Genomic DNA, 13,064 nt, shown 5'->3' on the forward strand with positions numbered 1-13,064 from the left:
CACATACACAAAAATAAAAAATAAAATCCTATATCAATTAACCTGTGACATTCGAAAGAAAAGTTTCAAGTTTAATTTCAAATTAGCTTGTCTTTCTTATACTGTATTAATTGCTCAAGTCGGTCCACATTTCATTTGCTCATATTTTTATCACATATCAACCTCTTTCTCTCCCTCCCTCTCGGCCTCTCTTCCTCTTTCTTCTATTTTTTCTCCTTTTTAAAAAATAGCTGAGCCATTTGAGATAGTTTTCAAACATCAAGACACATAGCCTCTAAATTCAGCATTCAGAATCTCCTAGAAACAAGAACATTCCCATACATAATTACAGTGTTATTATTGCAACCAAAATTATAACATTAGTAAAAATTTCTCCAATGATAGACTTCTTTATATGAGAGATTTGTTAACCTATAGTTTCCCTGCCATACTATTTATTTAAAGTATACAATTAAGTAGATTTTTGTATGTTTACAGAATTGTGCAACCATCACCATAATCAATGTAAGAACATTTCATTACCCCCAGAGAAAAACCATGTCCATTAACAATCACTACCCATTTCCCTCTATCAATCACCAATCTATGTCTCTATGGATTTGCCTGTTCTTGAAATGTCATGTAAATAGAATCAAATAATAGGTGGGTTTTATTACTAGCTTTTTTCAATTGGCATAATGTTTTCATTATGTGTTGTAATATGTATCATTACTTCATTTATTTTTACTGATGAATAATACTCCATTGTATGGCTCTATCAAATTTTATTTTTTATTTTATTTATTTATTTTTTAAGAATAATTCTTTACTGTTGAAAGTATTACATATGCCCTCTTTTTCCCCTATTGAACCCCTCCAGCCTGCCCTCATCCCCGCCCCAGGCCTTCACCACCCTATTGTTTGTGTCCATGGGTTATGCATATATGCATATAAGGCCTTTGGTTGATTACCTTCCACCCACCCACCCTCCCCCCTGTTTCCTCCGAGTTTCTGCACTCTGTTCCATGCTTCCATGTCTCTGGATCCATTCCATTCATCAACTTATTTTGTTACTTAGATCCCACATATGAGTGAGATTATGTGATACTTGTCTTTCTCTGACTGGCTTATTTCATTTAGTATGAGGCTCTCTAGGTCCCTCCATGCAGTCTCAGAGGGTAAGAGATTCTTCTTTTTTACTGCTGCATAGTATTCCAGGGTATAAATGTACCACAGCTTTTTAATCCACTCATCTACGGATGGGTACTTGGGCTGTTTTCAGACCTTAGCTATTGTGAATTGTGCTGCTATGAACATAGGAGTGCATACATTCTTTCTGATTGGTGTTTTGGGTCTCTCAGGATATATTCCTAGAAGTGGAATCACTGGGTCAAATGGCAGTTCCGTATTTAATTTTTTTGAGGAAACTCCATACTCTTTTCCATAGTGGCTGCACCAGTCTGTATTCCCACCAGCAGTGTACCAGGGTTTGCTTTTCTCCACACTCTCTCCAGCACTTGTCATTTGTTGATTTGTTGATGGTAGCCATTCTGACAGTACACCACATTTTATTTATCCAGTCATCAATGAATGTTTATTTGCTCTTTGGGCCTATTGTGAATAGTGCTGCTATGAACATTCATGTACAAATATTTGTTGAGCGCCTCTGTTTTCTTTGAGGAATCACTAAAATATATTGTTCACCTTCCCCCCTCTCCTGATAACCATCCCCCTATCCTCTGCCCTCCTTCCGGAACTTGTGAAAAGCTCCAGGCTCCCTCACCTCTGGGCTTTTTCATATACTCTTTCTTCTCTCTGGACACTTTCATTCTCTTTTCCTAGAAGACTCCTTAGATTCCTCTTCAACTTTATTGAGAAAAAGAAAAGGATGTTTTGCCTTCTACAGCAGGCGTGGGCCCCATGCTCCTCGCCCTCTATCTGCCACCTTCCTGGTTCCACGTTCCCTGCACAAAATGCCCAGTGAAGCTGCAGAAGCCGGCCCTGCTGTAGAGCAGGAGTTGCTGGCCCCAGGCTGCGCCAGGGGCAGGACCAGAATCTGACAGTGAGGAAGCAGCACCAGAGCTGGAGGAACAAGTCTCCACACAGGCACCCGCAGCAGGCCCAGCTGGCAGCACAGCTGAAATTGATGCAGAACCGGTCAGTAGAGCAAAATAGGAGTGAAAAGAGAGCATGGAAGGCTGTGTCCAAACTGGGTCTTTGACATTTTACAGGGGTTTCTAGGGTCACTATCCTGAAATTTAAGACTATTCTCTTTGCCAGCACAAAAGCAGATGTCTACAAGAGCCCAGCTTCAGATACCTACATAGTTTTGGGGGAAGCCAAGATTGAGGATTTATCTCAGCAAGCACAGTTAGCATCTGCTGAGAAATTCAAAAGTTCAAGGTGAAGCTGTCTCAAACCTTCAAGAAAACACACAGACTCCAACTGTTTCAGAGCAGAGTGAAGAGGAAGAGGAAGAGGCTGATGAAACAGGCATGAAAATGAAGGACATAGAATTGGTCAAGGCACACGCAAATGTGTCAAGAGCAGTCAGTCTGAGCCCCGAAGAGCAACAGTAATGATATTATAAATGCTGTTATGAAATTAAAAATGTACAAAAGAGTACTGCAACTTGGTTTGAAATTTGTTCTGTTTCTATTATTAATAAAGTTATAGCTTCTTATGGGATAAAAAAAATGCCTTACCTGCTGGATGAGGTTAGGTGTTCTTACTCTTATCACATCCTGCATTTCCCCCCAGACAGCATTTGTGACACTTGGTAGTAGCTTACCTAGTTGTCATGTGTTCCAGTTAGATTGTAAGCTATCTGAGGGCAGGGACCATATCTACCTAACCACAGTTTTCACAGAGCACACGGTAGTTGCTCATTAAATATTTCTTGAAGGAATGCATTAATGAACTAGTGGATTATGTATTTTTGGGGTGAATTGATCAACACATTTCTTGCTATCATAGGGCTTAAAGTCCAGGTGAGGAGAGATGATTGGCATATATAGAAGCATTCACTGGACAGTATAAGAGAGTGGTGATCAAGTGCAATAGTATTTGGTGCTGATAACTGCACATGGTAGTTGCTCATTAAATATCGAAGGCCAGAGCTGGGCCTGCATGGCTCAGTGGTTGAGCTTCGACCTATGAACCAGGAGGTCACGGTTCGATTCCCAATCAGGGCACATGCCCAGGTTGCTCATTCAATCCCCAGTAGGGAGAATGCAGGAGGCAACTAATCAATGATTCCCTCTCATCATTGATGTTTCTCTATCTTCCTCTCCCTTCTTCTCTGAAGTCAGTAAAAATATATTTATTTAAAAAATATTGAAGGCCAGACACTGCAGAAGATGGGGAAGGGGGATATTAGCACGGGCTGTGGTGGTCAGGGAAAGCTTCCCTGTGAAGGTCAGACTTGGGGTGAATCCAGAATTCTGTCTCTGGACACGATTCATTCAGAAACGTGCCTGAGGAAGGCAGGGTTGGAGGCAAGCACCGGGTTTGTACTAATGGGTTTCTTTGGGACCCAGGGATCCCAGGGGGCAGGGCATTGTGGAAGAGAAGAGCCGAGCCAAAACACAATGGCAGGGACTCCGGCTGGAAATGCAAGACGTGGAAGTAGCAAACAGGAGGCAGGCTCTGAAGCCACGCTCAGACAAGCGAGGTAAGCTGGGAGGGAGTTCAGGAGAAGTAGTTATTCTAAAACCCTCTTTAACAGATATTGGGTTTCCATAATTCTATAGTGCAACTCCGTTAGGATGATTTAGAAGTCCTCATCCTCACTGTTTTCCATCCTCACAGTGATTCCCATCTCCAAATGCAACTGAGACTCACCCAAATACTTTATACTTTGTAAATATCAGTCATTCCAAACCCACAATTCTGTGCGGTGTGTAAGATTTGCTGGTAAAGTTGGAAAACGTCAGCAATTTGCCAACATCACAGGCCAGTAAACAATGACGCCTGACTCCTCTTGGCTCCTGACTATTTTGCTTGGGGTCGAGGTAAACAGAGCCTAAGGGACCACCATCCTGGGAGCCCCTTTCCACGAAGCCAGTTTTCCTCACCCTCCATTGAGCTGTTCTAATAATATACACGTCTAGGTAGAGGTTCAACTCATCATAAGTTGAGAGGAGATCCTCACTATGGGGTTCCAGTCTGTTCCTTCAGGGCCAGGAGCTTCTTCCAACCCACAGTGCTCCTCCACACCTTCCCCACTGGCACCAAGGGCGGGGCTCATTGAAGGGAGTGGAGTTGGGCAGGGGGACTTGGGAAAATACTGTAATACAAATTGTTCTCAATTTTGAAAAGGTAAACCAGATGCAACATGAAAATGGGAAACCAAAGCATCATTTCAGAATTCCTCCTCCTGGGCCTGCCCATTGAACCAGATCAACGAGACCTGTTCTATGTCCTGTTCCTGGCCATGTATCTTACCACCGTCCTGGGGAACCTCCTCATCCTCGTGCTCATTCACCTGGACTCCCACCTCCACACGCCCATGTATTTGTTTCTCAGCAATTTGTCTTTCTCTGACCTCTGCTTCTCTTCAGTGACCATTCCCAAATTGTTGCACAACATGCAGAGCCAGGTCCCATCCATCCCCTACGTAGGCTGCCTGACCCAGATGTACTTCTTCCTGCTTTTTGCAGACCTGGAGAGCTTCCTCCTTGTGGCCATGGCCTATGACCGCTATGTGGCCATCTGCTTCCCCCTGCACTACACCACCATCATGAGCCCCAAGCTTTGTTTCTTCCTGGTGGCGCTGTCCTGGGTGCTGACAACTTTGATCTCTTTGTTGCACACCTTGCTTATGGCTCGGCTGTCTTTCTGTGGTGACAATGTGATCCCTCACTTTTTCTGTGACATGTCAACTTTGCTAAAGTTGGCCTGCTCTGACATTCAGATAAATGAAATGATGATATTTATCTTGGGAGGGCTTGTTATTATTGTTCCATTCCTGTTGATCTTTGCATCCTATGCACGAATTGTGTCATCCATCCTCAAAGTCCCTTCTGCTAGAGGTATGAGGAAGGCCTTCTCCACCTGTGGCTCCCACCTCTCCGTGGTGTCACTGTTCTATGGGACGATCATTGGCCTCTACTTGTGCCCTTCAGCCAGCAATTCTACTGTTAAGGAGACTATCATGGCTGTGATGTACACTGTGGTGACACCCATGCTGAACCCCTTCATCTACAGCCTGAGGAATCAGGACATAAAGGGAGCCTTGCAAAGAATCTTTACTAAGTGGATAATTCAGTTTTCTTTGAGACAGTGACTCTAAAGATTAAAGTATGCTTTCAAACAGTAGGTGTCATAATGATGAGGAGTAGTATTCTAAAGTTCTAGCAGCACTCAAGCGTGGCACTGCTAACGCAACCCCCAGAGCACTTCCAGGGAGGAGTTCCCCCACGTGTCACTAGAGGTGGGTCATTGTGCCTCTTGGGTTTATCACTGCGTCTTACTTGTGACGTAGCACAAGATGCTCAGTGATTATTATTCAATCTTGAAGAAATACCACTCAACCTTGGTATTTATTGTACTTAAAAATTGTACAGTGGTTCCTAATTCTCCAATAAATCCAAATGACTCTGCCACTTCAGTACCTTGCTTCTGCCAAACGTATCTATTCCATGAAGAATATCTTCCAATTTATTATGTTCATGCTTTTAAAATTTTCAGTCTCCAGGATCATCATTTCTCCTCTTGCTAATCTATTTGGTTCTCAATTTTCTTAATTTACCTATTTATTGATCACATTCTAAAATTATCTTTTTTCTTTAATTGTACCAATCATTTGTCAGTTAATGACAAATTACTTCTTTTGATGATATATATATATATATATATATATATATATATATATTTTAATATATTTTATTGATTCTTTACAGAGAGGAAGGGAGAGAGATAGAGAGGGTTAGAAACATCGATGAGAGAGAAACATTGATCAGCTGCCTCCTGCACATCTCCCACTGGGGATGTGCCCACAACCCAGGTACATGCCCTTGACCGGAATCAAACCTGGGACCTTTCAGGCCGCAGGCCAACGCTCTATCCACTGAGCCAAACCGGTTTCGGCATGATAATATATTTTTGGAAGAGAATTCCTCGTTTGAATTAAAATTATATGATATGAAATGGACCATTATGTTTTGTTATGAATTGCTTAAGTTATAAACATTAAATGGTAGCCTCTATATAGGCTAAAGTAAAGCAAATAATGGCAGAAGGATTAGTATCTCTTTATGACTTCCAGATAGATTATTTCCCCTCTGGAACATGATGCTGAAATTATTTGGTGCTTCCTTTGTTTATTTCCTTTCTTACCAAGTGCTCTCTAATCTCTACAGTGCCTTGTTTAGTATCCTGTGTCAGCTGGATGTAGAATAAATATTTATTGATTTGATTTGAATGCATTTCCAAGTTTTTTGAAATTAATTTATACTTTAAAAAGCTCACCTTTTATAAGGCTTCTTAATAATGACAAAATTGACTTCATTTGTTCTTCAAAAATTATTTCTATTACAAACATAATACATTCTCACTGGGAAATATCCAAACAATAAAGAAATAATAATAAGACAGAATGTGAGGGTCTTTCATGAATTTGAGGACTCTGTTTCCTCTCATGAGGCAGTTGAACATTGGAAAATATTTAATGAACAGATTAATATTGCATATAATAATTAAATAGGGCTAACGTATACATGCTACTTTCTCATTGTTTTCATATAAAATACATTTTGAATTCGTATTCTCATACAAGGACATGTAACTCTTTTAGAAGCTATGTAGTGTGTTGAGTGGATGCATTAACTATAATTTATTTAAATGATCTGTTCTTGATGAACATTTGGATTGTTTTCAGTTTTCCATCAATGCTTAGATTTTATTTTCTGGTCCATACGTTTTTGGTGGACTTGGGCTGTGTTTCTAGGGACATAATCTTAGAAATGGGTGTAATAGATCAAAGGATATGAACATTCTATAATTGGGTAGAAACTGCCAAATTGCCTCCCTGGAATTCTTCTAAGGTAAACTCCCTCCAAAAGTAAAGGAGAGTAGCTGCTTCATTATGATGTTTCCAACACTGGATACACTTTACTTTCAAAGTATTTATCAACCTGATGCTCAAAAAATAAGATTTTACTTTTTAAATGTTTAATATATGTTTTTGTTTGTTTTTAAGAAAGAAGGAGTAGGGAGAGAGAGATAGAAACATTTATGAGAATCATCAATTGGTTGCCTCCTGCATGCCTCCTACTGGGGATCAAGCCCATAACCCAGGCATGTGCCCTGACCAGGAATCGAACTGGTGACCTCTTGGTTCATAGGTGGTGCTCAACAACTGAGCAACACTGGCTGGGTGAGATTTTATTTTTTTCTAAACTGAATTTCTGTATGTGTTAATAAGATCAAATACCTCTTTATATTGATTAGTCATTTGCCTTTGGTGTGCTATTGTGCACGTGTTTTGCTTTGAGTAGATTTTTTTTTTAGTCAACAGTGCACTTTATTATACATCTTAGATTTAACATTTCAAAGGCTTCAGCTGCGTGGCTGCTGGCCACCATCTTGGTTGGATTAATTTGCATATCATGCTGATTAGCCAATGGGAGGCGTAGCGAAGGTACGGTCAATTACCATGTTTGTCTATTATTAGATAGGATATATATATATATATATATATATATATATATATATACACACCCCCTACCAGAGATCGAGCCCACAACCCAGGCATGTGCCCTGACTGGGAATTGAACCAGGACCTCCTAGTTCATAGGTCGATGCTCAACCACTGAGCCACAATTCCCTTTTTTTTCTAGTTCTTGTACAATTTTAGTTTCCATATCTTTATCTCTGATCCATCTGAAATTTGGCTTAAAGGCAACTACCTCCTTCACTTGCCCAGCAAGTTAGTTGTCCCCATCTTTGCTGATGTTAAAAACTACCTTTATAATTTACTAAGTATTCATATATACTTGAATCTATTTCTGGACTCTATTATATTGATGTCATCCTATTTATGTACTAGTATTATATAAGGTATACCTTCATAATTATACATTTTAAATGTGTTGTGTGATAAGCCCTCCTCAATATACTTATCTTCCAAAACTTTCCCAACACATACATCTTTTCAGATCTATCTTGTTAAATACTAACAAAAATCTGTTGGGAAATTAACTGGAATGACATTGAATTATTACATTGACTTATGAAGGAGAGTTAGCTATTTATACAGTTGTCTTAAAAACTATAAATAAGGACTATCTTTCCATTAATTCAAGTTTTTTTTTCTTAGTTAAATGCTGTAGATTTCTTAATTTGGTACCTGTATATGACTTCTACATTTAGTCCTAGATATTTTGCATCTTCAAAAATGTTTGGGGCGGTCACTGTTGTGCTTTTAGAGAGGTAATTATTTTTGTACTTAGAAGAGTTATTAATTGTTTTGTATATGAACTTTGCAACAGTCCACCTTATTGAATTCTCTTATTGTTTTCTAAGGATTTTCAGTGGGGTACTGGAGACATACAATCAAAGATAAGAATATTGATAAGTATACATACTCCTTTCAAATATTTAGCTCTGTTTTTTCTCTTCTCTAATTGCTTTGAATACTGCTTCAAGAATAATGTAAAATGAGCGTGTTTCTAATGAGAATTGAAACATTAGTGTGGGGCCCTGCTCTTTGTTCTCCAACAACTAAGGGAGAGAATGCTAGAACCTTCCAAATGGTTTGGGGCACGGTGAACTGGGAAGGCATCGTGAAATTTCTGTACTTGTTGGCTGGTTCTCTGGGAGGAGGCAGCTTTGCAGAAAAGCCCACCGCTGCATGGGGCAGCCACATCATGGCAGCACTGAGCAGGGTCACAGTGTCTCCAATTCTACTCTACCTCCACATGCACACAAACATGAATCTTCTCCACCACCTGGGCCATGAAGATCTGAAAAGTTCTTACATGCACTGGTGGAGCCCAGACAGTCACTGGGAGGTGAGAGCCAGTGTGTCTCCAGAGGCTACCAGAATAAGGTATGAAGGACCCTGTAGCAGCAGCTGAAGTCAGAGCCCAGAACCAGATGGAAGACATGGTTGAGTTTAAGAGAATCAGCAGAAGCAGAGAGCCCTGAGAAGGCCATCAGCTCCCTTCCTCAAAGAAAACTCACGTGTTGTTAATGCTAAAAGGAGAGATGCCAAGATCCATCAGCAGTGGACATTAGCAGAGACACCCGCCCCCTCCTGAAGTCAGAGGATATATAAGCCTCAAGAATCTAGAAAAATGTAACAAAATCAACACAAGGGAAAAAGGAGGAAGGATTTACTAACTATGAAAGTGAAAAATTAGTGTGGAAAATCAAGAAACAATAGAGTAATAATAACAAAGTTAATGTTGGTTCTTTGGAAATATTAATAACAGATGAAATGTTGGCATCCTATATATAAAGAGCTAATATGCAAATTGTCATCATGTCCTCGCAACCCTCACATCCTTGCGCCAGGGCCAGGGGACCTGAGGCTGGGCTGGGGGACCTGAGACTGTGGCCCCCACCCCAGCAATGGGCCAGGAGAACTGAGGTTGTGCCCCCCACACAGCCAGGCTTGACAGGGGGCCTGAGGCTGTGACCCCCCCCCACCCCCCCCACCCCCGCCCAGCGGGGCTTGACAGGGGACCTGAGGCTGCACCCTCCACCCTGCGGGGTTTGACAGGGCTTGGCCTGGCCGGGTCTGGGTCTTGCACGATTTCGACGCATACGCAGGTGGGTGGGGACTTGACTCTGAGTCCCGCAGCACGCCCCAAACTCTGACAGGAGGGAGATTTTCATACACATTTTACTAATTTTCTTTCATCTCTGACACCTCTATTATAAAATAGAAAGGGCAAGTAGCAATATTTAAATATTTCCTCTAATTAATTCCCTTTTAATGTGCATGAATTTCGTGCACGGAACCACTAGTATAAAATAAGAAAAAAAGAGAAAAACATAAATACAGAACTCTAGAGGTGGAAAATGAGCAAAAGAACAGCTGAAGAGGCCATTTAAAACCATGAGAACACTATATACAACTTTAAAAGAAAAAATTGAAAATGTGAGGAAAATTACATTTTTTTAAAAATATATTTTATTGATTTTTTACAGAGAGGAAGGGAGAGGGACAGAGAGTTAGAAACATCGATGAGAGAAACATCGATCAGCTGCCTCCTGCACACTCCCTACTGGGGATGTGCCTGCAACCAAGGTACATGCCCTTGACCAGAATCGAACCTGGGACCCTTGAGTCTGCAGGCCGACGCTCTATCCACTGAGCCAAACCGGTTCGGCAGGAAAATTACATTTTAAGAAGTTAAATATTACTAAAATTTTCTCAGTATGGTGAAAAATTGAATAGACTAAAATCATTGAAGAAGAGGAATGTCTTAGCCTTATGACTTTGGGAAAGCTGCTTGGTTTCTCCAAGCCAGTTCCTCTCTGTGCGATGAGAATAATAATCTCCCCCTGGAATCGTGTGAGGTTTAAACCAGACATGTATGTAGAGCACTGGGAACAGTGCCTGGCACATGAGCATTCCTCACTAAATGCTTTCTTTTAGCATTTTTACTAGAGGCCTGGTGCATGAAAATTTGTGCACTGGAGGGGGGAGGGGTGGTCCCCCAGCCCGGCCTGCCCCCTCTCACAGTCTGGGAGCCCTCAGGGGATGTCCTCACAGCCACTGGGGCTCACAGCTGCCTGAGCCCATGGCTGCCATGAGCTCACGGCTGCCGGGAGCCCCTGGCCTAGCAGCCACTGTGGCTTTGTCCAGATGGACGTCTGGAAGACGTCTGCCCTAATTAGCATATTACCCTTTTATTGATATAGATTATAAGGATATCATTACATTATTGTGAAACATTGGGAAAGCATAAGTATTTATCAATAAGGAAATGGTTAAGCTGTGGAACATTAGAGTATAGGGTGCTATATCATGAAGTTAAAAATGAAGACATCCTCTTTGTAGTGATATGAGATTTCTAAGACATATTGTTTCATGAAAAAGGGACATTGCAGAGTAGTATGTAGAGAACGATACTATTTATGTTTCAAACCTGGGGAGGAAAGATGGAGGCAGCGATGGAGAGAAAGGGAAGGACTGAGCTGATAAATGGGTTGGGAGTGGAGGTTGCATTGGGCAGTAGTCAAGGAGAACTTAATCTTTATCTCTGTCTTATTCTTTACCATGAATACGATGGATATAGTATGTAGGGAATTGAATATTTTTAAAAATACAACGATAGCTATATCTTTCCTGAAGTTTCCAAAAGAGGAGTGTGCAAGGGTGTGTCTACACTGCAGCACACCCCATAAAACCTCGTTATAACCTTAGACCTGCACTGTTTCTCAGACTCACCTGGCTGATCACACTCTTCCTTCTCCCTCTCCATGTGCTACAAGGCATGTTCCCGCTCCCCTATCGGACCCCCCTTCACTTCCCCAAAATTTAAAAAGTGGACCCTGTTTCAAACATTCAGGCAATACAGAAACGAGTTTAGTTTAGTTATGTACCCATCCCCATGAACAAACACATTTGCTTCCAATGCAATTTTTGATTTAACACGAAACAAGACACTGTAGGATCAAAATGGATAGTGCTTTGGAAAGCTTAAAAAGGAGGGGAAGTGGGGGGGGGGGGGGCTTTTGTAATTATTACTACTGAAATGCCAGTGAACACAGACCTGCCCTCACAGCTCTCAGGGTGCAGCCCTCAGTCTGAGCATCCTTCTAAGGGCGCCCTTGACCTCTTTGTTGCGCAGGCTGTAGATGAAAGGGTTCAGGGTCGGGGTGAGCACCGCGTAGACCACGCTGGCCAGGCGGTTGTAGCGGGCAGAGTAGGCAGCCGATGGCCGGAAATAGACGGAGAGGACAGAGCCGAAGAAGAGCGACACCACCACCAGGTGGGCCCCGCAAGTGGAGAAGGCGCGGCGCCGGCCCCCCGCCGACCGCAATCCCAGCACCGCCACCAGGATGCGCGCGTAGGAGAGAGACACGAGGAGCAGCGGGGTCAGCACCACAGCCAGGCCCTCGGAGAAGATGGCAGCCTTCGGGGCCGAGGTGTCCGAAGTCGCCAAGCTCAGCATCACCGTCATGTCGCAGAAGAAGTGGTGCACAGGAGAGGCGCGCGGGTAGCAGAGCGCAGAGAGGAGCAGCGTGTGCAGCAGCGCGTGCAGCTGGGACAGGGCCCAGGACGCGGCCACCAGCGCCGTGCAGCGCCCGGGCGTCAGGACCGCCGGGTAGTGCAGGGGCTGGCAGACGGCCACCGCGCGGTCATAGGACATGGCTGCCAGGAGGTAGCTCTCGGTGATGCCCAGAGCCAAGAAAAAGTACATCTGGGCAAAGCACTCCCCGAAGGGCACGGCCTGGCCCGGGTGGAGCAGGCTGGCCAGCAGCCTGGGGACCGTGACCGTGGTAAAGCTGACGTCCACGAGGCTCAGGTGACCCAAGAAGTAATACATGGGGGAGCGGAGGGCCCCGTCGGACCGCACCACCGCCACCATGCTCAGGTTGCCCAGGGCGTTGAGCAGGTAGATGCCAAGAAAGAGCAGGAACAACAGCGGGTGGGGGTCTGTGCTATCCATCAGGCCGAGGAGGAGGAACTGGGGGGCGGAGGTGAGGTTGTCCAGGGCCATGCATTGGCCAGGCAGGTGGGGGTCCCCAGGGGGGCGGGGGCGAGAGGAGGCAGCTGGGCCAAGTTCTCACACCTCTAGGTAGACTTCTGCATGTCGGGTTCCATGTAATATTTTGAAATGTCTGCTTGCTAAAAATGGCTTGAAAACCACATTGCTCTCACCCAGTAATCCTAATTTTCTGAAGAAATTGAATCTCAGAAGGGCGTCCTAAGGTAGTGGGCAGTCTCAAGCTTTGGAGTAGATCAGATCAGACTGAGTCTGGCTCTGCCACTCAAGTGGTGGGACCTCTTTGAGCCTCAGTTTCTTCTTTTTTCAACGAGAAAAGTGCTAGTAGCTATCCTGGAGTTGGTTGTGAGGATAAAGTTGATAATAAATTTAAAATACTTATCATAGTATCGAGTATAT

General features: G+C 43.1%; 2 protein-coding genes and 1 pseudogene across 2 annotated transcripts; 2 read left to right on the plus strand and 1 right to left on the minus strand.

The window, feature by feature from the left end:
• The first annotated feature begins 1,952 nt into the window (after positions 1–1,952).
• LOC138994987 (nascent polypeptide-associated complex subunit alpha-like) lies at positions 1,953–2,558 on the plus strand (annotated as a pseudogene).
• Positions 2,559–4,315: 1,757 nt separating this feature from the next.
• LOC138994988 (olfactory receptor-like protein DTMT) lies at positions 4,316–5,266 on the plus strand. The gene has a single exon (XM_070395363.1). The coding sequence runs from the start codon at positions 4,316–4,318 to the stop codon at positions 5,264–5,266; it is 951 nt and encodes a 316-aa protein (XP_070251464.1).
• A 6,457-nt stretch (positions 5,267–11,723) lies between these two features.
• LOC138994313 (olfactory receptor family 1 subfamily R member 1 pseudogene) lies at positions 11,724–12,659 on the minus strand. The gene has a single exon (XM_070394147.1). The coding sequence runs from the start codon at positions 12,657–12,659 to the stop codon at positions 11,724–11,726; it is 936 nt and encodes a 311-aa protein (XP_070250248.1).
• Between the last annotated feature and the right edge of the window lie 405 nt (positions 12,660–13,064).

The sequence above is a fragment of the Myotis yumanensis genome, unplaced genomic scaffold, assembly GCF_028538775.1.
Source record: "Myotis yumanensis isolate MYYU_CA2020_CCGP unplaced genomic scaffold, mMyoYum1.0.hap1 SCAF_16, whole genome shotgun sequence".
Taxonomy (NCBI): Eukaryota; Metazoa; Chordata; class Mammalia; order Chiroptera; family Vespertilionidae; genus Myotis; species Myotis yumanensis.